The sequence below is a fragment of the Sciurus carolinensis genome, chromosome 1 (genome assembly GCF_902686445.1).
Source record: "Sciurus carolinensis chromosome 1, mSciCar1.2, whole genome shotgun sequence".
Classification (NCBI taxonomy): Eukaryota; Metazoa; Chordata; class Mammalia; order Rodentia; family Sciuridae; genus Sciurus; species Sciurus carolinensis.
Window position 1 is genome coordinate 176,248,071 of NC_062213.1, and position 26,095 is coordinate 176,274,165.

At 43.2% G+C, this 26,095-nt stretch overlaps 1 protein-coding gene across 2 annotated transcripts in view; it reads right to left on the reverse strand.

Annotated features, from left to right (window-relative positions):
- The window catches only part of Kdm4a (lysine demethylase 4A), a 47,128-nt gene that overhangs the window by 10,474 nt on the left and 10,559 nt on the right, over window positions 1-26,095 (reverse strand). For both annotated transcript variants that reach the window (XM_047553234.1, XM_047553243.1), the window contains exons 6-16: window positions 22,675-22,724; window positions 21,756-21,859; window positions 21,245-21,382; window positions 20,304-20,551; window positions 19,317-19,516; window positions 17,049-17,419; window positions 8,312-8,432; window positions 4,920-5,101; window positions 2,528-2,732; window positions 2,024-2,100; window positions 1,075-1,130 (exon numbers count right to left, since the gene is read on the reverse strand). In XM_047553234.1, the coding sequence (XP_047409190.1) occupies window positions 1,075-1,130; window positions 2,024-2,100; window positions 2,528-2,732; window positions 4,920-5,101; window positions 8,312-8,432; window positions 17,049-17,419; window positions 19,317-19,516; window positions 20,304-20,551; window positions 21,245-21,382; window positions 21,756-21,859; window positions 22,675-22,724 (1,752 nt within the window). The remainder of the gene's footprint in view (window positions 1-1,074; window positions 1,131-2,023; window positions 2,101-2,527; window positions 2,733-4,919; window positions 5,102-8,311; window positions 8,433-17,048; window positions 17,420-19,316; window positions 19,517-20,303; window positions 20,552-21,244; window positions 21,383-21,755; window positions 21,860-22,674; window positions 22,725-26,095) is intronic.

A 26,095-nucleotide genomic window follows, 5' to 3' on the forward strand; every position in this document is an offset into this window, starting at 1 on the left:
TCCTGTCTCTAAATTAAAATAAATATACACAAAAAGGATTGAGGATGTGGCTCAGTGGTTAAGCATCCCTAGGTTCAATCCCCAGTATGGGGTTGGGGGGAACCTTTAACAGACAAAGGCTAATTGGAAGTCATGTGCACTGGCAGGACTATTATGTGGAAGGAACAGATTTGTTCTGTGTGGCCCTAAAAGATAAGACAGTGATTAAAAGGCAAAGGTGAAAGGCTCAAGTGGAACCATTTCCATTTCAAAGAAGGAAGAACATTACCAACCCTATCCTGGAACTTTGAGGAATACAATTCCTCAAGTAATGGGAGTAAATACCTTTAAAGGACTGAAGTGGCAGCAGGACAGCCCACCCATCAAAAGCAGCATGACAGAGATTCTGTGAGGCAGGAGCTACATTACCACAGAGTTTTACTTGAAAGCAAGATGTTGACCCCTGTCTGCCACCTACCTGTGTACACTACCCCCTAGAGAGCCAGCTCTTCAGGGTAAAAACCTCAGCATTTGACGTCTCAACCTCACAGCAAGTAAACAGGAGACAGAGAACAAAAATGCAACTCTATGAAAATGAGTTGCCGAATGCTAGAAAACCCAGTAACTTCTGTACATTTAACAGTGGATGGCCTGCCTGAGTTCTCCTCAGTGTCCCATTGAACTTCTTGAGGACACTTGCCCTCTCCAAAAATGAGTCTGGGCCAGAGTTTTCTCTGTTAAAAAGTGCTCACTAGCCTATGGTCGTGGTCACCTATGGGACACTTCTAGCCCACAAAGCTCTTGCACTGATTTCACAGGGTCTTCATACTCCCCTGCGTACATTCTCATCTCCTCCAAAAGGCGGATGTTACTTACATCTCTGCATCAGAGGGGAAAGGAGTGGAAAGGTCTGAGACTGCTCGACTCTCCTCAGCATCCTTGTTAAAATTAGTCTTGGAGATGGTATTCTAGCTCCACACAATGCGCTTCCCAAATCTTCATGGGTCACTCAAAAGAGCTACTATGGTATGCAGTGCCAATACACACTGCTTCAGCACTGAGGTTGCACATTCTGAGACTGCTCAAAACACTCACCTGTCGTCATTTGCTCTCTGCAGGGCCCCTCCTCGTAAGGAGCATAAACAGCAGTCCTGCCCAGAAGGGAGAGGGAGGAAAGTGGTTACCACCAAGTCATTAACACCCAATATGCTCTCCCTTCCACTTTCTGTGGATGACTAACCTTGAGCTTAGAAAACAGTAATGATAAGCAGAGCTTCAAACACACACCCTGTAACTAGGACTCCTTCTGCCATGTGGGGCAGAAGTATACCAGGTCTTCACTTGACTTAACATAATCCTCTTTACTGTTAATGTTAAAATAACTCTAAGCAAAGTTGCAAAAGCTGCTGTGCACAAACTGGAAGCACCATAAGGCCTAGACTGCTTCCTGGTGGGGGATGGTGTCAAGTTCCAGAGGCAATAATGAAGAGATAATTACAAAATGAACCACCTAAGTCCCCGTCCTAAGGCTCTAACTCTACAGGTGAATTCTTTTTTTTTTTTTTGGTACCAGGGATTGAACTCAGGGGCACTTGACCACTGAGCCATATCCCCAGCCCTATTTTGTATTTTATTTAGAGAAAGGGTCTCACTGAATTGCTTAGCACCTCGCTTTTGCTGAAGCTGGCTTTGAACTCTCGATCCTCCTGCCTCAGCCTCCCAAGTCACTGGGATTACAAGCGTGCACCACTGCGCCCAGCGCCATAAGTGAATTCTTTAAAGGGGTTATATATGAATCCTCCACATGAGGACTTCTACCTGGTTGTCACTTAATGGAGCAAACATCTACCAGATCCATTCAAGCCCTGTCACAAGTGGGGCAACTACTCTCACTGTCATAGGACTTTTCCCAGTACCCACTCTCTGACATCACTACCATGCCGTACATGGACTGCTGTGGACATAAAGTCCAACAGGAAACAGCCTGGCCCTGAATATACTCCAAACTTCATAGGGAAGACAGGAAAAGTGTGGGAGTACTCACTTCCTCCAGGGCATTGGCTGAACACCGAGAACACATCCAGTCTTCAGAAGCCTTAGCTGGGGGGACCCCATAGCAACCTAATAGGGACATGGAGAAAAGCAAATTAAACCCAGAAGTCAGAGCAAGAATGTGGATTTGCTAGTTTGTTGTTTTTTTCCCCATAGACTACCTCCTAAAGATACCAAATGTTACAGAAAAACCAGAATTCTAGGTCAGTGATTCCAGGGCTCAATTGCACAGTATGGCCTAGAGCCATAAAAACTGGATTCGCTGGTGCAAACACCTAGTAAGTGGCAGAATTAATCCCCTCTGGACATGTGCAACCAAGAGGACAGCACAGAGTGGACTGGTGCAAGCAAACTCATTGATCAGCAATAAACTCTCCAGGAACACATATGCAGCCTTTGTACTGGGTGGGTAGGGAGGCCAGCACGTGACAAGGACTTCCAGTGAATAGGTCCATGCTCCTGGCAGAGATTGCAGAGAAAGGCAAGAGGCACTCACTGGCATGGACCCGGACACTGCACTTCTTGCAGGAAACTAGAATGCTGGTGCCATCCTCCTCAAGGTAAGGAGTAGAAAGGTTGATGTCTGTGCTGCAGCCAGTTGAGGTGAAGCACATTTCTGGAATCAATGGCTTGGTCCTCTGCTTCTGGGGGGCTAATTCTGAAGTGTTTCCACAGTTCTGACTAAGACCTCCAAACTCGACCTAAGGGGAAAAAAACAAGTGCACAATGCAGTGAGCCGCTTATGCTCTCGGCTTCCCACCTGCTCCATCAGCAGAAAGCTGCCTCTCTTATCGATATGACTATGGCTATGGCTCCCGGGTGCACAGCCATTATCCCAGAGCTACTAATTGAAGTTACCTCTAATGACTCAAATTCAATTTCTCACAGCAGCATCAAACAAAGGCCCCGAGGGGACAACTAAGAAGAGGGAGTGAGGTAAGAGGCAACTGGGATTTCAATCTTCCCAAACCAAGTAGTAATAAAATGCACTGAGATATTAGCAACAAGGCTGCCACATAGGGCTCCTATGTGCTGTAATACACTGTGGTCCAGCTCAGGGAGCGTACCCAGAGCAGGTGCTCCTAAGGGCCAACACGGATTGCCCCTGATGGTCCAAGTAAGCCAGTTGCCTGAGCTGCAGTACTGTCACATAGCTGAAGTCACATCTATGATTCCTGGCTCCAGGCCCCTCCAGGAAGAACATTATGTCCATAAACTTCCCTTGGCAAACTATACTGACTATCTGCTGGCTCTGATGCTGCATGGCACTGTTAGGCTCATTCCAAAGACAGAGCCCCAAATACATGCCATTCATATAACCCTTAGTAGTGCTACACTTAGTTGATCCACTCACAGTAACCAGCAGGCCAGTCACTTCCCCTACATACAATGGCACATATAGTTCTTTATTTTGCTTTTTGTCAATGGAAAGTAGTGACTTATTAGTCCAAAATAATTTGGTCTGAGGTTTCATCCGTCAGCACAAATAACCTGGGGCCCTGCCAGGTTCAATGCAGTAAATGCCACTTTAACCACCCAAGAGAGACTGCTCAAAGGCCTGTCAACCTGTGCAGGTTCCAGGTGGGCCTGAGCTGGCCACATGGCATCTGCTGCTATGAATACCTCCTGACCTTCCAGAGCCAGTTCCCGAGGGATTCACAATGGTGAAGCCATCAATGCACCAGCATGGGACAGGCACAGATGAGCTCAGCAACTGTGCTTTCCAAACCCCTTGTTCCAATCAGGCCCTCTGCTTTTGCCCTGCCCTAGTTCCTTCTGGTCACTGGTAACACCCCCCTGTGACAATGGGAAAGAAAAGAAGGTGACATCAGAGGATCTGGTTTACACCTTAAGTTGAGTCCTGCACCCTTACTGACCAGTACTGCACGCCACCTGAGAGGAAGGGTCTCAGATGGGATGATAAAAAAGCAGAATGCTGTCGGGCTCCGTGGCGCATGCCTATAATCCCAGTGGCTCCGGAGGCTGAGGCAGGAGGATCGTGAGTTCAAAGTCAGCCTCAGCAAAAGCAAGGCACTAAGCAATTAAGTGAGAGCGTGTCTCTAAATAAAATACAAAATAGGGCTGGGGATGTGGCTCAGTGGCCAAGTGCCTCTGAGTTCAATTCCCAGCACCACCCCGCCCGCCACAAAAAACCAGAATGCTCTGCAAACAGTTAAGTCTGTGATGAGTGCACATTTAAGGGGAGCCTGAGCGACATCATCTCCAAGACATTCTCAAGTAAAAATCCACAGTGCTGGTTGATCTGCCCTGTGAAGCCTAACCAATACACTTGTCAGCAGAGGGGGATCAGAGAAGATCTGGGAGACTGGGACCTCAACTCAGGACAATGGGGTCTTTGACATATGTGATGGAAAAGAATTTCAGCATACATCAGATACTGAGGAGCAAGCAGAGATTTATTAATTAGCAAAGTAAGGAGTGCCGACCAAAGGTGAAAGAGAGAGTGTGGACTATCTTGAGAGAGAAGGAATCCTTATGTGGGATGTTAACATTCATAAAGGGATGGAAGCAAGGGGATGAATCAGAAAGCAAAGTTATACAATTTGGGGGCAAAGTTCCTTGCACTTGCAAACTGCCCTCACATGGTGCTACTTTCAGCAGGCAAGGACATGGTTACAGGGATATATGAGCTGGGTGGCTCCCACACCCCACATTGTTTTGCATTCCAACAGTTCTCTTTTGAGACTTGGAACTCATCTTTTTTTCCCTTTATCCCCAAATTCCTATTTCACATAGGTGGGGCAGAAGAGAAAAACGGGGAAAAAGTTCCTCTTAAGACAAACAGTGACAAGGTATACACCCACAATTAAATATAGCTTCCTGTGATTGCCAGTCCTAGGTATGCAGAAGGGATGACGTGGGCCTACCTGATGGTATGTCTGGAAGATCATACAGATAGCACAGTGAGGAGCCTGCTGGGCCATGGTCTCGTTGAATTCCTTTTCGGCCTCAAAGTTCGGGGGTCGGTTCTGCCACAGCTGGCTCAAGGGCTTGGCCCAGGCCTCTGTCTCCTCAGCCTCCTCCTCAGGGGTCAGCTGTTCAGAGGTCTCTAGAGGAAGAACAGAAACATAAATCAGCACCAGCCCTGCACATAAGTGGCATGGCCTGGAAAGTAGATAAGCTCAGCCAGGACTGCTATTCCTAGGTTTGGACCAAACCCAAGACTCCTAAGGGTGACAAAGGTCAAGGGTGAAATGATTATCAACAGACTCCTTTAGTACCTAGATGATGTTGTGGGTCTTGCCTGTACCCCTTTCTCCAGCAAGAATGAGTCATGGTCTCTACTTTTCCTTTTACTCAGGAGCTCAGCTTGTTCTGCTCCTCTTAACAACTGTCCCATTCAACTCTCTGTCTTCTCCAAGGGCAGCAAAGTGAAGCTACATATTCCTTCACTCTGTTATTAGCTGCCTTCAAAATGTCAGCACCTTAAGTCCTTTCCCTTTATGAGTTTTCCTTTGGTTGTACTAAAGGAAAACAAGGAAGGAAAAATAAGAGGGAACTGGCAAACTTAAAAGTTTGTCACATCATGGTCCTTGGTCAGGACTTTCCAGCTCCCTCTGCAAGGTCGGTGGGCATCTGCCTGTTGTGGGCAGGGAATTCCCAATTCCTCCTGGCTCTGCCTCACAGGAGGGCAGAGCCACATGTTCACAATGAATCCTCATCTTAGCCTTATAATGTCACACTAAGTCTGACTAGGGGCTGGCCAACAACAGCCTGTGGGCTGAATCCAGTGTCTCAGGAAGCTAAGAATTAAATTTATATTTTTAAGGGATGTACTAGGTAATCCCATGTTCCTTTCTAGCAACTCTCAGGATAGACAAATCATTTTCTACTGTGTCTCACAGTCATGTTCAATATGAAGGGATCTGGCAGCTGCCATTGGGTGCAGGCTCAGCAAAGGTCACTGTAGCATAAGGAGGCCAGTGCAGGCAAGGAAAAGCAACCCCTCAGAGCCTCATTGTTCAGATCCAGTCAGGAGCCACGGTGCCCACAGATTTGTCTCATAACCTTGGCCTAAACAAGAGTGACTGAGATATGATCAAAGAAACAAAAACCGACAGGCTCATAATCACAACTAAAAACCTAAAACACTGACATCTGTTCCACTTTACAAAGTCAAAAGTGGCCAAAATCATTTCATATGTGAACACTGAATGATGCAAGAAAATGTTCACAATGTTAAGTGAAAAATGCAAGAATCAAAATTTTAACAGTTTACAATGTAAAACTTCACAAAGACTTACAGTTAAGTCCTAACATTTCACTAAAAATGTTATGCCTCAATTGGAAATACTTTTTTTAAAAAGTGGGGCAAGGGCCAGGCATGCTACAATCCCAATGTATGCCCATAATCCCAGTAACTCAGAAGGATTCCAAGTTCAAGGCCAGCCTCACCAACTTAGTAAGACTGTCTCAAAATAGAAAATTCAAAGAATTAATGATGTATCTCAGTGGTAAAGCACCCCGGGTTCAATTCCTAGCGTGCACGCATGCGCACACGCACACACACACAATGGAGTAAGGAGTGTACCAGACTAAAAGAGACCAAAGAAAGCTAACTTACAAATATAATGTGTGACCCTAGTTTGGTTTATATTAAAGGAAAAAAGTTATAAAACACATTATTGGGACAAGCAGGAAAAGAGATCTAGATTGAAGATGAGAAAATACTATGGAGCTATTATCCCAGGTGTGACAGCAGTACAGTACTTAGGGGACAATCCTTCTTAGGAAATGTGACTACTGGTATATTAAAATGAAGTACTTTCAAGGGATGTGAAAGACAGGTGTATGTACATGTACGTAAACTAAGCTACTGAGAGAAAGGAGTAAGGCAAACCTAATTGACACTGTTCTGGTTAAGAATCATTAAACATACATGGAAAGCATGCAATGATTCCATCTAGTTTGCCACATTTGAACATTTTTCATCACAAAAAGATGGGGAAATTTATAGTAGGATATCAATCAGATTATTTTTAAAAAGATATACATGGACATAATATGTATATCTAGAAAAATCAGGAAAAGAATACATTTTACGTTCACTATGCTCATGTCTGGAGGCTAGGCATACGGGTAATCTTCTTTTCCTTTATAACTGTTCTGCTTTTCCAGTTTTCTACAATCTGTGTTTTTTTAAAGCATGAAGTGGAGAACCATGCAAAGGCTAGAACTCCTGAGCTGGGTCAGAGTATGAGCTCAGGGGACACCTCAGGACCTGACTCTGTCCATATCTGGCCACTATTCTGACCATATACACTCTCCAGGGCTATTCCCCACCTAGCTTATGTTGGACTTTCTACCAAGGAAAACTGCAGAGATGGGCTGTGACATCAGACCAGGAAGGAGAGGACAAGGTAGGGAAGGGTCCAGCACTAGTCAAAGTAACAAATCAAGTGACTCCACTCTCCCAAGGGCAATAAGGTTCTTCAGCACTCTTCCTATTGGGTCATAGGCTACAGGCGGCATAGAAAACCAGTCTCCACTATTGTCATCACTCCCTGAGCTTCGGTGCCACAGTTCCTAGTTCTCCTTGTATATGTCTCCTAGGAGTAGTCTTTCTAATGTCTATCTGACCATGTCATTCCTCTGCTTAAAATACTTTAAGAGCTCCAGAACGTCTGAGAAAAGGTTCTCACTCTGAGCTCACAAACAACAATATCTATGACTTTGCCTCATGTCTACTTTGCTCCTCCTATCCCACCTGTCACTCCCTAGCCTTGCCCTTGAACTTGAGCCACACTGAGCTGAGAACAGTTTCTCTGTACATCCACTCCTGTTTTTCCTCTCCATGGTTACTCACACTGTCTCCTCTGCCTAGATTGCAGCCTGTTCTTTCTTTAGATCTGTTTACCTGTCAGTTTGCCTCACTACCCTGTGAACATCTGGTGGACACAGACATATCTTATTTAACTTTGTACCCACATACCACACGGCTTGGCATCATTAACAGAATTTACTATTCTGGGAAAAAAAAAAAACAAAACAGCCTGTACTTCCTAAGAAAGGAAAGAATCTCCATGTAATTATCCCATATTAAGTATATACTATGATACTCAAATTGATAACGAAATTTGATTAGCAAATTAGATATAAAAGGAAATCCCATCCTCTATATGGAGTGTTGGGGAGAAGAGTTAAGTCACAGGCACACTCTCATTCCTGACATGGCCTTTGATGTCCTATCAGAGAAAGTCCCAATGTCCCAATGTGGTTAGTCACTTTCTCACTAGTGAAGAAAAGAACCTACACTTACCATCATCACTGACACAATCCTGCAACACCAGTGGGTGATGGCGTGGGAGCTTGCTTAAGGGTTGTCGGCGACCCTTGGATTTCTTATTCTCCTCCAGGGAAAACATGTATTCATCTGCAACCTGAGCACACCAGAGGGAATCCAATTAGTCTTGCCTCAACTTGACACAAAGCCGAGGTTTGACTTACAATGAAAACCAACTGGGGTGTGGGGGAAGGGAGGACCCGGCAGTGGTCCTCCTCATGGTATAACACTTGCCTGGCATGTGCAAGGTCCTGGGTTCAATCCCCAGCAACCTGAAACAAATATACCAAAAACAATCCTTCTCCATGGTTCTTCCCCCTAAAGTTCACTGCTATGAGACTTGTCTGTGGGTCCCACAGGAGACTAGCTGCCCCTTTCCTTGGACTAGGAAGTCAGTATAGTACCTATTATAATGTTCCAGGTAGAAGGGCCATCCAGGCTGACAGTCTAGAGGACATCCAAAAGGGTGAGGGCACCTAAGCCAATACAAGGAAAACAGACCCGCTTTTCCTTACAAACTATTCAGACCTCAGCTCTCATGCTACTGTTAATTCCTGTTAGTTTCTCCAGGAGAGAATATCAGCCAGGACAGAGTGTATCTAAAACACTGCCTTAGCTACAAAGGGAAGGTTGATTTAACACTGCATTTACATAATGCTAGAGCGGATGTAATTAGGTTTAAGATGTACAGGATTGACTCAGTAATACTATTTAAGAGTTTCTTTTTAATCAACACACTTAAAATTTGGTCATACTGACATCAGGAGACACAGGGTTGGCAAAACCCATTAAGCAAGGAAATGAGGCCTAGAAGAGGGCCACTTTGCAATAGTGACAAAAACTAATGCCTCAGAGTTCTAGGAAGTGGCAACACTGCAGTGCTACTTCAGAAAAGATGCTGAGGTTCATGAACTCCATGTGTAACTATCCAGAACCCCAGAGACAAAGGACCACACTTGGGATCCCAAAACAAACAAATTCTACACAGGCCAGGTACAGGTAGAATAGACCCTGCTCCTCCAAATATAAATGTTATTAACAGGTTTCAGTGTCCACTTGGTTATTCATTCAACAAATACTCACTAAGCTCCTATTCTGTAAAAATGAAAGATCTACCCAGGAAAGGAAGGAGATGTGAAGAAATGGACTGATAGTATTATGATCCTGGCTCAAATTAGCAAGTGATGATACCACAGGAACAAGGTGGAAGACTGAAAACGTTACGGACTGCTACTCCTGATGCCCACAAAGACTGACAAAATCACAAACTTTTAATTAGACCCGCACTACATGGACAGTCTAAAGCAGCAGGTTTCAAAAAGTACATCAGGAAACCAGGGGTGTCTTAGTGATAGAGAGCATTTACCTCGAATATGCATAAGACCCCAGTTTCAAACCCCAGTATTATAACAACAAAAAACATGTACTTCAGCAATACCCCTCAAGAACCTCCATCAGAATGAACTAGGCACCACCTCCTTTCTGACCATAACAACTTTGCTTTTTTTTTTTTTTTGGCGGTACTGGGGATCGAACCCAGGGCAAGCACTCTACCAACTGAGCTATCTCCCCAGCCCACAACTTTGCTTTTGATTCACATTTTCAAATGAGTAAGATTTCACTTAAAGAAAAGGTTCTTTGCCCTGGCACAGTGGTGCTTGCCTGTAAATCCCAGCAACTCGGGAGGCTGAGGCTTTGGATCACAAGTCCAAAGGCAGCCTCAGGAATTTAGCAAGACCCTGTCTCAAAATAAAAAATAAAAAAAAAAAGGGCTAGGGTGTGGCTCAGTGGTTAAGTGCCCCTGGGTTCAATTCCTGGCACCAAAAAAAAAAAAAGGTTTTTTGGCTAAAACAAACTGGAATCCCTCTACTTGCCAATTTTTTGTGGTAGTGTTTCCATGTGAATGAATTTAGGAGCATATACTCCAACCTACACACACTTACTAATAAATATATATACTGTTGTTTTGTTTTGTACTGGGGACTGAACCCAGGGGTGCTTTACCACTGAGGTACATCCCCAGTCCTTTTTGTTTTTTATTTTTATTTGAAGACAGGGACTTACTAACTTGCTGAGTATCTTGCTTACTTGCTGAGGCTAGCCTCAAACTTGAAATCCTCCTACCTCCAGAATATCTGGGATTCCAGGCCTATGCCATCATGCCCAGTCTCTTATGTGTTTTAAAATAAAAATATCCTATAAAAGGGTAAGATAAAAATAAAGTTCATTTTATTTTATTCCTGTATCCCAACAATCTTCTTGCACTCCCCACTTTGAAGACTACATAACAGGCTAAATCTGCCACGTGGCAGAGGCTAGAAAGAAAAAGGGTAAGAATAAAAGAACCAGAAATGGTGGAGATTCTAGCTTGGATCACCAAGGTGAGAGATGCTTAAGACTATGCATGTGGAGGAAGTAGGGGGTAACAACAAACCAAATTAAACATGCTGTGTATATAGAATACATGCTATAGATCTATGGCTCTCCCATTTGGAAATACTGAGGGAGGCAGTAAGAAATTCAGACTGGGGTTTAGAAAAGAGTTCAGAGCAAAAGCTGTAAACTGGGGAATCCTCAACATCAGGTTCACTAATAAAAATGTTGCTAAGACATAGTGGTACAAGCCTGAAGTTCCAGCTACTTGAGATCAAGAGGATCACTTGAGCCCATAAGTTCAAGACCAGCCTGGGCAATACAGTAAGGCCCTATCTAAAAATAAAACAAGATAGAAAACCAAAAACTACAGAATTAAAAATGAAGTAGATGAGATTACCAGTGAAAATAAGTTTGACTGAAAATCAGGCCTTCCATGACTAGGAGGTTGAAGAGAAGTGAGAAAAGAAGATTCAGAGGCAGACAGGTAAGAAAATTTTCATAAGGCTACAGTAGGGGCAGCTTCAAAGAAGAGACACCAGAAGAACTGAGCAGGGAGGTAATCAAAGCCCTCAGCAACTGGGAATTGTCAGGACTTGAGATTAGTTCCAGCAGACAGAGAGTAAGGAATTAAGAAATGAACATATCAGAGTTAAGAGAAAAAGAAGGAAACAGAGTTGGGCATGGTGGCACTTGCCTATAATCCCAGCAGTTTGGGAGGCTGAGCAGGAGGATCAAGAGTTCAAAGCCAGTCTCAGCAACTTAGTGAGCCCTAAGCATCTCAGCAAGACCCTGTATCTTAATAAAATCCCAAAAAAAAAAGGGCTGAGGATGTGGCTCAGTGGTTAAGTGACCCTGAGTTCAATCCCTGGTACCAAAAAAAAAAAAAAAAAAAAAAAGGAAGGAATCAGATCATAGTTTGAGAAAGAAACATTCTCCAAAACCAAATTTTATAATAGGAGCTATAGGAGTATGGTTTTATACCCAAAAGATTAAAAAAAAATTAAAAAGCTTATAAAAGGGAAATATTAAGATACACAGTAGAGTAACACTCCCCAAAGGAAGTCTACATTCCAATCTCTGTTAATGTCATATAACTATGATAAAGGAGAATTAAGCTTGCTACTCAGATGGCTGTAAAGTGGGGATTATCCTGGGTTATCCTGGCAGGCCCAAAGTAATCACAATGATGCTAATAACAGACTAGGAAAGCAAAAGGAGCCAACTAGTGACTTGATGTGAGAAAGACTTGGCTAGATGTTGCTGCCTTTGAAGATGGAATAATAATCATGAGCCAAGGAATGAGGGTGGTCTACAGAAGCTAGAAAGGGCAAGGGAACAGATTCTTCTCCTAGAGCTCTCAAGAAGGAACACAGTCCTATTATCATCATCATTTTAACAGATTCACTGTCGACGTCTGAACTCAAGAACTATAAAATAATAAATTTTGTGTGGCTTTCAGTCTCTAAAATTTGTGATGACTTGTCGTAGTAGAAGAAAACTAACACAATGTAGAAGGTAGAGCTAGACCCTTTTATAGATCCAAGTGTTAGAGAAGACAGGAGGAGTCAAGATCAAGAATACTGTGGCTCTGGGAAAGGAGGAAGATGCCTTTATTCTCCTGTTGGTTCAAAGTGCTTCCTATATTCCAGCATGTGTACCCAGTATCCTGTGTGTGATGCTCTGGCAATGCAGAGGAACCTTGAGGAACTTATAACCCAGTCAGAGGAAGACCTGGTGTCACAGTGTGAAGACTGTCCCTTTCCACTGACATCATGCTAACCAAAACAGATCTATTCAAATATGTGGGACTCTTTTCACACTTCCTCATCTCCTAGTTAAATGTTCCTCCTGCTAGGTGGCATCCACAACCTTTTCACAATGCTGCCTGCCCTGTGATGTGCTCTAGTTTCTAAATCCCTTCAGTATATAACAACATGATGGTTCGAATCCCAGTTCGGCCATCTAGCTGTGAGCCGGGTAAGGAGCAACACACCCTCAAAAAAGGGGTCATAAACCCTGCACCAAATGGCTCTTTTTGAGGATCGATGGGGCAGCAAATAGAATGCTCCAGGTCCCTGCCTATAGGGGAGCTGAAGCTCAAGTCTGCAATTCTGTTCCCTCTTCTAACATCTGGCACAAAGTGTCAAGGTCAATGATGAGGCATGTTCTATACAGAGAAGCAGCAACTGTTCTCCAGTCCTGGTTTGGAAACTCATTTTTTCAAAGCAGCTTGAACCAACTAAACCTTCTATAGCAGACACACTGCTGTGGTTCATTCTGTAGTTAAATGAAGCTCTGGTGCTTCAGCAATGCTTAAACCAGGGCACTTTCACCCAAAGTACAGCTTACCAGACTGCCCTATATAAGACCCTTAACAGACAGTAACATACACTGAATAGCAAATGGTCCCAGATGCAGTTTGGGGGATGCTAAAGTTGTGTTGGGGAACAGAGGGCACTATCAAAAATATAGCTGTTTCCAAATATAGACATAATGCAAACAAACCTCTCTAGGTATAGATTAGGCTGTTTGGCTTCTCCTATCAGTCACCCATTCCACCTAATCAATCAGTCCTGAAGTCAATTTCTTATGAAAACAAACCTGAGTTGGGTGCAGTGGCGCACACCCATAATCCCCTGAGACAGGAGGATCACAAGTTCAAAGCCAGTCACAGCAACTTAGTGAGACCCTGTCTCAAAATAAAAACTGAAAAGGGCTGGGGATCTGGCTCAGTGGTTAAGCACCTCTGGGTTCAATCCCTGGTACTAAAAATAAATAAACAAAACTAAGTTTAAAAATAGACAACTAAAGTAGGGAAGAAATGGCATGGTATCTGGGCTTTGCTTTAAAAATTTTCAACAAATAAAAATAGAATGGTTAAAGAAAATGTGGCAAGAGCCTGACAAATGTTAGATACAAGCAGTATTTGCAGGCTCGTTGCATTACCAACTTCTGCATCATTTTGTCTGCATTTAAAAGAATATGGAGCTGTGGTTGTAGGTATACAGTTCTTGCCTAGGATGTGGAAGGCACTGAGTTCCATCCTCAACACCACATAAAATAAAGGTACAAAGAATACAACATTATTTTTAAAAATTTTAAAAATACACACACACAACACACATACCATGGAAGCTCTTGGCCTCCAAACTCATATTGGGGGAAAGAGGCTTTCTTTTGCCAGTCCACCCTTCCCTCTCAAGCCTCCCACCATGTTCTGATTTTTTTCTCTTTTGTTTTTTTTGGGGGGCAATACTAGGGATGGAACCCAGGGGAACTTTACCACTGAGTGTATTCCCAGTCCTTTCTGTTTTTTATTTTGAGATAGGGTCTTGCTAAGTTACCGAGGTTGGCCTGGAACTTGCAATCCTTCTGCATCAGTCTCCCAAATAGCTGGGATTACCAGTTCTTGACCCTCTAACCATATCCAAAGTCTCTTCCAATTCTATACGCCTGAGACAAACGCAACCTCTGCAGACCCCATGTGCTATAATCACTCTGTAGAACATCTTCCTTTCTCAGATTCTTGCTTCAATTTCATTCTATCTACACAGCATACTCTGTAACTTCTTGGTTCAGGCAAAATGCCTCCTTCTCTATAGTCATCCTGAACTCCTCCCCCAACCACAGGCTAAGCTGCCAAATCTCTACTTCATCCTATATACCTATCATCAAGGGTTGGAATTATGTACTTCTGTCTATTCTTCTAGTTCTTGAGGAGCTTCTGAGTTCCTTAAAGGCACAGTCCTGACCCACAGTAGACAGGCCATAAATGATTACAAAGGAAAGCATGAGGCAGTGTCATCATGATGTTTTTGGAGAATTTTAAGTTCTTTAAACCAGTTAGCACCTGCTGGGGTAGAGGGATGGCTTAGTGATCAGGCTAAAGCTGAGAAGTTCACACAGAAAGGAAAAGGAACCAGAAAGGCACTCAGAGGCTTGTGAGCAGAGGACTGAAGAGAGGCTTATTAGAAACATCCTTTGCCTGCAATTTCCATGCAGAAGGATTCCTGATTTCTTTGACTGTCTTGGATGTGTTTATGCACCATTTAGCCAGGATCTGCCTTTTCCAAGAAGAGAGTTATGGTCTCACCCTCACATGTGGAAGCTGATGGGAAATACTTTGCCCCATGATGAGCCTGTGGTTATCAGGACTGCCTATGACGAGGTAGATCATCCATCAAATTGTGATTAAATGAGTAGAAGGGTCATTTGGCCATGGGTTAAAAGTCACTTTGTTCAATTGTGTTAATTGGCAATATGGTAATATACTAAGTTCCAAATGCCTGATTCTTCTAGCTATCACTTAACTGATTTCAAGTTTGGGAGGAAAAGAGATGGATATTATGGTATTTTTTATTGCTTCTTTGCACACTCTCCAAAAAAAAAAAAAAAAACTGAGCACAGTGGTGCACACCTGTAATCCCAGCAGCTCAGGAGGCTGAAACAGGAGGATTGCGAATTCAAAGTCAGCCCCAGGAATTTAGTGAGGTACTAAGCAATTCAGTAAGACACTGTCTCTAAATAAAATATAACAGGACTGGGGATGTGGCTCAGCGGCTGATTACCCCTGAATTGAATCCCCAGTAACCCCCGCCCACAAAAAAAACAGAAAAATTTGATTCTAATAAAATAAATTTAACAGTAATACAAAGACTGAACAATGCACATGAAGAATTTAGTATATAATAAGTCCTTGCTTCTTCTTAGTTGCTTTGTGATAGTGATGGTGAGACAGTCAGGAGGATGCAGGACTGGGTGAAATGCAGCACCACAGAAGAACACGGAGGCTTGGGGGCTTGTGACCAAGAATGGCCAGATGACAGTACAAGTATGAGGAACTCCAATTTGGGAAAGGTAAAAGCCCTCTGTCATAGAGGCTCCCATAAGAGGGCTGTGAGAGCAGCAACCAGAGGCAATGAGAAGGAAACACACTGGTTATCTGCTCATTAGCCTGTAACCACCATGAGATGGACGGCAGAACATTCAAATGGTAAAAGGAAGTCTACAGAAAGAGCCCCAAGACTCAGAGAACTCAAAGAGGAATATTCGAGAATTAAAGACAAAAGGAAAAACCAACCATAAAAAGGGACTACTGGCAATACTAAGAAAATACGGATACAAAATGAGTGTCAGTAGTTCATCCAAAGCAGATGCAAAGCAAATATGCCATAATGTTAATAATTATACATGGATGAATAAGCATGGGGACTCATGGGGGGCATTCTACTTCCCAAGTACTTTAGAAATTTTTGAATAAAAACTTTTTTTTTTTTAAATCCAGAGGCATTTTACCACTGAGCCACAACCCCAGCCCTTTATTAAAACAGGATCTAAGTTGCTTAGGGTCTTAAATTGCTGAGGCTGCTTTCAAACTTGCGATCCCCCTGCCTCCCAAGTAGCTGGGATTACAGGCATGTACCATGGTACCCATAATAAAAACTTTTAGGAGACAGAATTTTAAAGAGTAAAAGAGGGACTGGAGGTATAGCTCAGTGATAAAATGCGTACTTAAAGTGCATAAGGCTCTGGGTTTGATACCAAGCACCCCAAAAAAAGTAAAGGTACAAGAACAAGGAATTACAAGGGACTTTCTGCAAAAGCTTCTACTATGTGCCACTCCATACAAGCAGCAGCTTGGTCCACACAAACTGTGAGGCCATGGAGTAAGAGCAGTCACTTGGGTGGCAGGAATCCAGTTGCTTCTAACACAGTTCTAAATCCCTCTCAGCACGGCAGATCCACCAGGAGTCATTTTACACAAAACCAACAAGAAAGTTTCTGGTGACAGTGTAATCTAGGATGAAGCCTGAACAAAGATGTTCATATTTAGTTTTGAAAAAGCATCCTGGTATCCAAAGGATGCATCAATGACAGGCTGGGCCTCCCCAGGAAAGTCAGGATTTCTGAGAAAAATACCTTTGAATTTTAGAGTAAAAGGGTCATCTAATCCCAAGCTCCTGAGCATCTGGGTGATAATGGTTACCATTCCAATCCTTGTGCTTCTAAGGCAAGGAAGGTAACAGCAAGGGGTCTCACCCACACTAGCATGCACTCAACTGTGCTAAGGATCTCCCAGTCACTGAGGCTGCTGAGATACAACACTCTGAATCAGCAGTCACTCAGAAAAAGAGAAAAAGAATTCCCAGTAAAGAGCAAACTAAAAAAGAGGGAATGTCCCCTGGCTTTTAATCTCACACAACAAAGCGCGCTAGGGGCACTGACAGGGCGTTTCTCCTGCCCTCCTGGATACCTGTAGCACCTCCACAAGCCCACCTCCCCTCCACAGGATGTCTTCCAGGGTAGCTGACTTCCAAACCACTGCCCAGAGACATACCTCTGCCAGCTCCCGTTCACTGATACTTCTGGGAGCACTGCCTTTCTTCCTCATGCATGGCTCTCCCACAGTGACTCTGCCATCCCCTTTGGCATAGCTGTGCACAGTGAGAACTCCCGTTTGCCCTTGAGTTTGACAGGAGAGAGGTTCACTGGTTTCTGAATCAGAAGAAAGAGAATCCCGAGAAGAACTGGACCCCAGGCTAGAAAATAATTTCTTTTTGGAACCAGAGAAGATAAGGCGTCCCCCTATAGAAGCTGGATTCACAGAAAGATCCAGAGCAGCTGCCTCTTGCTCCTCCTCTTCATCCTCCTCTTCTAGCTTGACGTTTTTGAGCTCCTCAAATTTAACATCAGTGGAGTCAGAATAATCTGAAATATACAAAGATATTAGATAACGGCAGGTTCTGCCTGTACATGTGAACTTCATGAAGACAATGGCAAACACAAGAATATGGGCTGGAAGGGAGACCAGGCTTCAAATTCTGGCTCTGTCAGTTATAGTATCCTTGAGAGATCTGGGCTAACACCTCAGCCTCTCAGGCCTCCATTTCTTCCTCTATTTGTCACGTGAGGATACTACCACTTATCTTCAGGTTTCCTAACTGTAACTGCCAGTATAAGTCGGTAACAGTAGGGGCTGGGGAGATAGCTTAGTCGGTAGAGTGCTTGCCTTGTAAGCACAAGGCCCTGGGTTCGATCCCCAGCACCCAAAAAAAAAAAGATGGTAACAGTCTTCACAGAAAGCATTCAGCAAGCAGCTCTGCCACTTCCTCACACTTCTGCAGGAGATGCAGGTCTAAGCTCAACAGAGGACCCAGAATACTTCAGCCAGAAGAGGTGCTGCTGAGGAGAAGCCAACCCAGCCTCAAGATTGAGTACACAGGGTTAACTGATATACCATGGCATCATCAACACACTTAAAACCTGACCAAGACTGAGACAAGCCTCTCCCTAACAAATCTATCCTCATGACCACCTGGTGACTGCTCTGAAACACTACTGACCACACCATTCTCATACAAATGGATCCTCAAGCCTCCAAATAAACAAACTCTAAAATGGCAGGCACCCTGAATTTGATCATTACACACCATATACACAAATCAAATTACCACACTGTGCCACACAAATGTGTACAACTATATGTCAATTAAATATTTTTAAAAATACACCAGGCATGACACACACCTACTTGTAAGACTCAGGCAGGAAGATCCTAAGTTCCAGGCCAGCCTGCGCAACTTGGCAAGACCTTATCTCAAAATAAAAAATATAAAGGGTTCTGGGTATAGTGCTGCACACTTGTAATACCAGTAGCTCAGGAGTCTGAGGCAGGAGAACTGCAAGGTTGAGGCCGGCCTCAGCAACACTGCAAAACCTTCAAGCAACTTAAGAAGACCCTGTCTCAAAATAAAAAATATGGACTGGGGATATAGCTAAGTGATAAAGTGCCCTGGGTTCAACAACCAGGACCAAAAAATACACAAAATAAAAAATAAAAGTAAAAGACCTAGGGATACAGCTTAGTGACAGAATGCCCCTGGGTTCAATCCCCAGCACTGCAAACAAAATAAATAAAAATAAAAAGTAATGAGCAGGGTGTGGCGGCATGTGGCTGTAATCCCGGCTTCTTGCAAGGCTGAGGCAAAAGCACTCTGAGTTCAAGGTCAGCCTCAGCCACCAGACAAAGCCCTAAACAACTTAGTGAGATCCTGTCTCGAAATAAAAAACAGAAAGGGTTGGGGATGTGGCTCAGTGGTTGAACATCCCTGGGTTCAATCCCCAGTACCAAAAAATAAAAAATAAAAAGGCAAAATAGAATGGCAGTCCATGCTACATCATCTCATCCCTCTTCTCCAGCCTCATCTCCTGGCCACATAACTGTCTTCCACCTTTCCCACCCCTAATATTCCATTTAGAGGAAATTGCCACCAGCTCCCCAAGACATGGTGTTGCTTCCCATCTTCATGCCTTGCCCAGCTCCTCTTCTCTCAGATGCCTTCCTACACACCTGCCATCTTACTTCATCAGTCACCTTCACCAAACATTTTAGTTTCCCTCACTCCTCACCAGGTGGGAGACAGGACTTACCCTCCATGCCTGTTCTACCCTGCATAGCCCAAAGCACTTCTCACACTCCAATTACAGGTCTGCTCACAGACCTCACTCTCTCCTTTTTCATTTCTGATCCTGCACTCAGTATGCATGGAACACAGGACAGACAAGTGTCAGTTAGGGCTGTAAAAATGCAACATGTTCTACTCACCTGGGAAGGACAGGCTATCCTCAACTTGCCGCACAGAGCTGTGGGTGGGCCTCACAGGAGCAAGGGTGGCCTGACATTCTGTCATCTCATACTGTCCAGAACTCAGTTCCTCCTTGGGGAAGAGCTCACTCTGACTTACTTCCTGTGGTATTTCAAGACAAACCCGGTGCCTCTTTGTCCCTATACGGTGCTTGGCCAGGCTGCAAAGAAGAAAGCAAACCTTCTAGAGCCCACATATCCAATCACTTTCCAAAAGCATTCAAACGTGTGCATACAACCCAAAATGAATGCCCAGGGCTTGTCAGTGCTGGTTTAAAACTCAGCCACCTCTTATTGTGTGATCTGAGACAAAAAACTTCACCTCTCTGAGCTTAGTACATCATCTGGAAAAGTCCAGGTATCACCATCCCCCTCCCCACAGATTTGGGGTGAAGACTGAGAGAAGGTACATGGAACACCCAGCAGAATGCCTAGCCTACATTAAGTATCCGGTAAGTGTCCTTCTGGTTTTTCCCACATGAAATGGGACAAACTCTTCTCAGAGCACTGGCTCAGACCCTGACAACACCAGCAGATGTTGCTACTGCCCCTGCCCCTGAAAGTCTGGATCCCACCATCACACTCTCCTTTTTAATAAATATTCTGGGGGGGGGGGGGGTGTGCAGCTCAGTGGTACAACACTCTGGGTTCAATCCCCAGTACCACAAACATAAAATAGAATAAAAAACAGAAAACACTCTGATAGGAAAAACTGACTTTTTTGGCACAAGGGAGCCCTACCCCTTGCTCCAGGCAATCCTCATTAATGGATAAGAGCCACAAGGAAGTGCTGAATGATCCAGTTCTGAGGGTTCTAGAACCTTTACTAGGAAGAAAATTCCTTCAGTTGTGGCTTAAACATCCAACTTAGTCACAACTCCTCCACAGGTTGTGGGAGCTGCCCAAACCCCCATCTTCTACACTCAGGCCCAAATGGCTACCAGTTACCTTCTCTTTAGGTCTCCTTCCTCCCCATCTTCAACTCCTTCCATGTCCTCTTCTGGGCATTCTTCCTCATTCCCAGTTCCTGGGGACAGTTCACTCTCCTTGAGAAATTCAGCTGCTTCCGGTGTAGGCAAAGTATGGTCAATAACTGTGCTGTCCTTCCCAGCTTTCCAAAGTTTGTATCTTTCTGGCTGGAACTTCCTCACAAACACATCCATGGAGATCTTCACCATATCCTTTCTGCAGGAGCACTGTCACAAGTAGCCAGCAGGTGAAGCATACCTCATCTGTTTCTGCCCCATCCCCATGTCCCATCTCCTCCCTCCAAGTGGAAACAAGCATGAGACACTTTAAAACCTAGTTCACGGGCTTTTAAAGCCTAGTTCACAGGCTAAGGTCACAGTGCCCTTACAGAGCCTTCAAACATGAGGGAAGCAAAAAAAGGGCAGAAAGTGTTGGCACAGTGGAGTCCACCTGGGCACTAATGAGGGTTCACAGAGGATGGGTAGTGATATGTGGCTTTGCACCTAGGTCCTAAGATGGTCAACAGCCACATGCCTTTGGATATCTATTCAGTTAGGACTACACAGACAAGCCTAGTACTTTGGGCCACACAGTCCAGCCTTGCTGCTTGCCTATAACAAAAGTAAATGCTGAAGACTTTTTCAACAGAGAACTCTCAGAATGCCACAGCAAGGAATACTGGTAAGGTGTGGGTATAGTTTTAATTCCAAATGGACTTAAATGTGGAATCTCACTTTTTACTCCCCAAAGCTGAATGTTTTTTAAAATTCTTTATGAACACAAAAGGCTGGCACTTTTACACATTTCTAGTCACTCTTTCTGAATTTCAGCACTTTAAAGAAATATTCTGACACTAATGAGAATTTCCTCAATCAGACATTTTTCAGTCAGTGTAACAGAAAGACATCAAGAGGGCTTACCAGCACAGCTTGCTTGCCATACTCAATCCATCGACGGGTAGCAAAATTGGTAGACTCTGCGCAGTTGAAGCCGTGATTAAAGCCAGCATGGTAACCGTAAGGGAAAGTGATCATAAACTCGCCAGCTTCTTGAGTCACCTAAAGAAGAACAGACTTAAAGTAGCTGCCACACATGGCACAGTCTATAAAATGGGACTCCTGGGCTCTGGTTCAGCCACCTATTAGCTGAGCAACCAAGGATAAGTCACAAACTACTGGGGTCTTCTATCTTGTATAAAATGAAAAACCTTAAGACAATAGATGCACATCATAACTTTAATTAACTCTTCCTCCAAATTCAACACTGTGCAGGTGACCTGACTCTCCCATGGCCCACTAGCCCCCCTTGGATCAAAGCCCCACCCTAGATCAAAGTGATGGTGACGAACTAGAATAAAATTCTGTGAAGCTAAGACCAGAAATAGTAGTTTCTATGTAAGCCTAAGGACTTCTGTATGTAACGTCAGCTCACCTTGTCAAAGGGAATGCCGTATTTCTTCAGCATTAAAGGGGAAATCAAGGTCATCTTATGGCGGAGAAAAGCCTCACAGCTTTGAGCACTTCCTGGGAAAAAGCCTGTGTAAATGCATAATGGGTCTGGGTTTACTCCATGCTCCACACAAGCTGTATATCCTGGAGTCACTTCATACCTATGGATCTCATCTGAATGAGATCTTTCTATCTCTGGGCAGACTCTTAAGATTCTATAGTACACCTCTCCAGACAGGGCATTACATGGGTAATCAAGCTCTGTTGTAGGACTGATAGCACCCAAGTGGCTCTGTTCTTAAGAGGACTTTGAAACTTTTTAGAACTTTCTCCAGTACTGAAAGATTGAGACTACATTCTTTTTTCAATAACATGTCTACAGCATAATCTACCCTGGCTTTCTTGAAATAAGACTTTCTAGAAATACAAATCTAATCCACATAAAAGATCAAACCACAAAATAACCTGATTCTTACTTTAACAGATGGGGTTTTAGCAGAAGAACCAGAATCAAAATGATTTGTGTACTTTCCTGGTTAAAGAAACCAATGCTTGGTGGGACTGAGACAAAGATGTCAAATGAAGGACTAAAGTACCTTCTTAGATACAGCAGGGAAAGGCTTGGTTGTAGCTATTCTGCCAGGAAGTCAATCTGACAGTTGAACCCATCCTTCCCTGTAAGTCTGTGAAAGGTCACACAAGATCTGACCACAGAAAATGAACATTTTTTAAAAATTTTTTATATACTTTTATTTTATTTATTCATTTTTATGTGGTGCTGAGAATCGAGCCCAGTGCCTCACACATGCTAGGCAAGTGCTCTACCACTAAGCCCCAGCCCCAGCCCAAGAATGAACATTTGAGAGCTAGGAGCACAGCTCACAGAAGGGAGGAGACAGTACCTTTAGCGAGGCGCTCCAACCGTTTTCCATGCTCAGGTGGAACAGAGTACCTGCAAACATATGAGAGCATCAGACTCTGAGCCGAGGACAGGAACAGGAGCCAAGCCACTAGAAAAACACACTGAAGCCAGTAGAGAAAACTCTGAAGGTTCCCAGCACAAAGAAATGATAAAATGTTTGAGGTGATGGATATGCCAGTTCACTCATCTGATTGTTACACATTGCATACATCAACTGGAATGGTACACTGTGGCCCATAAAAATGTACAATTATGTATTGACTAAAAATAATAATACAATTTAGGACGCTAAGGCAGGAGGATCAGAAGTTCAAGGCCACCCTCAGCAATTTAGAGAGACCCTGAGCAACTCTGTGAAACCCTGTCTTAAAATAAAAATTAAAAGGGCTTGGATATGTAGCTCAGTAGTAAAGGGCCCCTGGGTTCAATCCCCAGTACCCAAAAAATAAATAATTAAAAAAATGAAAGTAACAATACAAACCAGGTGTAGTGGCACACACCTGTAATCCCAGTGACTCAGGAGACTGAGGCAGGATTGCAAGTTGAAGGTCAGACTGGGCAACTTAGTGAGACCCTGTCTCGAGATAAAAATAAAAAGGGCTGAGGATATAGCTTAGTGATAGAGCATCCCCAGTACCACCAAAACAAAAAACAAAAAAACAAAAACCCAACACCTTTTAAAGTTCCTAAGCACTAGAAAGAATCTGGAGAAGTTAAGTATTAGACTGTGGAGTAGAAAAATGGTGAGACTACACAGGAACATGAGTGAATTTATTTCTTCTGTGTTCACCCATTCAATAAAACACCTACTGAATATGTACCACAAGCTAGGATTTTTGGTACAAAAAGTTATATTGTTCATATTAAAATATTTTTAAAAAGAGAGAAAAAAGGTGGCATTAATAACCTCAGTGTTTTTTAAAATGTTCCCAGGAGTTTTAAAGGCCTAACTGGAGGCTAGAGAAAGAATGGGAAGCAAGGCAGAGATGGATTAGACACCTAGAAACTTGGCCTGGGATCTGCTGATGAATCCATTTTCTCTTCATCTGCATAAAAGCTATATTGATTACCCAATAATTAATTACTTCTCCACCTAGTAGGATGTCTAGACATCACAGTAACTGCTCTTCATTAAAGAAATAAAAAAAGAAAACTGTTAAATATATTTTGAAACTCACAGTAACCTCATTATAACCTTTATAATCTACACTAAAGCAGCAGCATACATCTGTGGTTCCAGTACTGGGGAAGCTGAATACAGAGAATCACTTGAGCCCAGGAATTCAAGGCCAGCTTGAGCAACTTAGTGAGACTCTGTCTAAAAATAAAATAAAAAGCGCTGGGGATATAGTTAAGTAGGAGAGCACTTGTGCATGCATGAGGCCCTGGGTTCAATTCCCAGTATTAAAAAAAAAAAAAGAGGAGGAGGAGGAGGAAGAGGAATAATAAGTAAATTATTCCACAAAAAGAAAAAAAAATTTCCCCTCACAAATAGCTTCCTTATAAATCAAAAAAGAGGAGAAAAATTAAGAATAATATCACCTAAAGGACTTTGGGATCCATCAGGCAACCTCACACAGAAGTCTCTGGAGCTCCCACTTCAAACGATCTAGAGAGTATATTTAATAACTGTAAAACTTTCTCTTGATAAACCAAAAAATGATAATGCAATTTCAGGAAATTTTGGAGTCAACATTTACAAATTTTTACATATTTTCCAAGACTAGCCATCTAGAAGAAAGGCAGTGGGACAGTACACAGGCAATAATCTTAGGCTCAAAAGGCTTCTTCATCCCAGATTAGACATTAGAAAGCATTTGCAAGAAGAAAGGAAAATTCCTGGGGTATTCCCTGGAACAATATGGTTGAAGATGCTGGGAAATAAAGATGAAGAGAGTCTACTTAACTCCTCATGACCTGGCCAAGAGTGTCCCCTCCAGTTTCACCACTTGTCTCTCATCCTGGACATAGCACCCACACCACAGGGGACTTTCCCCAGCTCCCTAAAGACAACAGGTCCTTTCTCAGCCTAGGAGGTCTGCACATGTGGTTCCAAATGGCTGGACGCATTAACCTCAGCTTCTTCTCCTAAACCCACCACCATTCCAACTCATTTTTCAGATCTCTAGTCACCACCTCTTGAAGTCTTCTTTAATCCCCACACCACTTACATGTCCTTCCTATACAGATTTTGCCTTCAGAGCTTTTCTGATTTCACACTGTCACTTTCTTACCTGTCTGCTTTCTGTCTCCTGACCAGTCTGTTTAAGGGTGGGTCCCTCATCTATTTTATTTATCTACAGCACCTTCACCAACACAAAGAAAGAGAAGAATCTTTTGTCTTTTTAACAAGAGTGGTGTCAGAGGTAGTGGCATATATCTGTAATCCCAGCAACTTGAAAGACTAAGTCAGAGGATCACAAGTTCAAGGTCAACCTGGGCAACTTATCAAGACACTGTCTCAAAATAAAAAAATAAAAAGGGCTCTGGATATAGCTTAGTGGTAGAATGAAACATAATGCTGAGAGTAGCCCTTCAGATTCCCTCTTGGGTTAAGTATACATTGCAGCTCACCAAATATTTTTTCTTTTTTCTTTTTTCTGGGGATGGGGGTGCAGGGAGTACTGGGGATTGAGCCAAGAGCTTCACACATGCTGGGCAAATGCTATGCCACTGGACAACATCCCCAGCAAACCAAAAAATTTTTTTAAATATATATATTTTTAGGTGTACACAATACTTTTATTTTTTTTATTTTTTGCGGTTTTGAGGACTGAACCCAGGATCTCACATGTGCTAGGCAAGTGCTCTACCAGTGAGCCACACCTCAGTCCCCAAATATATATATATATATATTTATATATATATATATATATATATATATATATTTTTTTTTTTTTTTTTTAAATGAGGAAAAGAAAGCTTTCTGTTATCTGAAGGAGTAATTCCAGTCTTGAAGTCTGTCTCTAAGAAGTGCCTCAGGTCAGGCACAGAAGTACCCTGTAATCTCAGCTACTCAGAAGGCTGAAGCAGGAGGAATCTCAAGTTTGAGTCCAGCCTGGGCAATTTAGCAAAACCTTGTCTCAAAATTTAAAAAGGGGTTGGGGATGTAGCTCAGTGGTAGAACACCCCTGGGTTCAATGTCCAGTACCACAAAACATAAATAAAAAGAAAGAAAGAAATGTCACAGGCCCATTCAGAAGTAGTTAGGAAGAATGAGATTGCCTGGACCAACCACAGTACTTTCAGTAACACACCAACCTATGCTTTCCTAAGATGGTGTTGAGTCACATGTTTCTAAAACCTCATTTCTCAACAGGTGGTCTGACTCCAACAGTATCTGATCACCTAAAAATGTGTCTCAAATGTAGAAAGCCACCTCCACCCCAAGCCTGATGCAC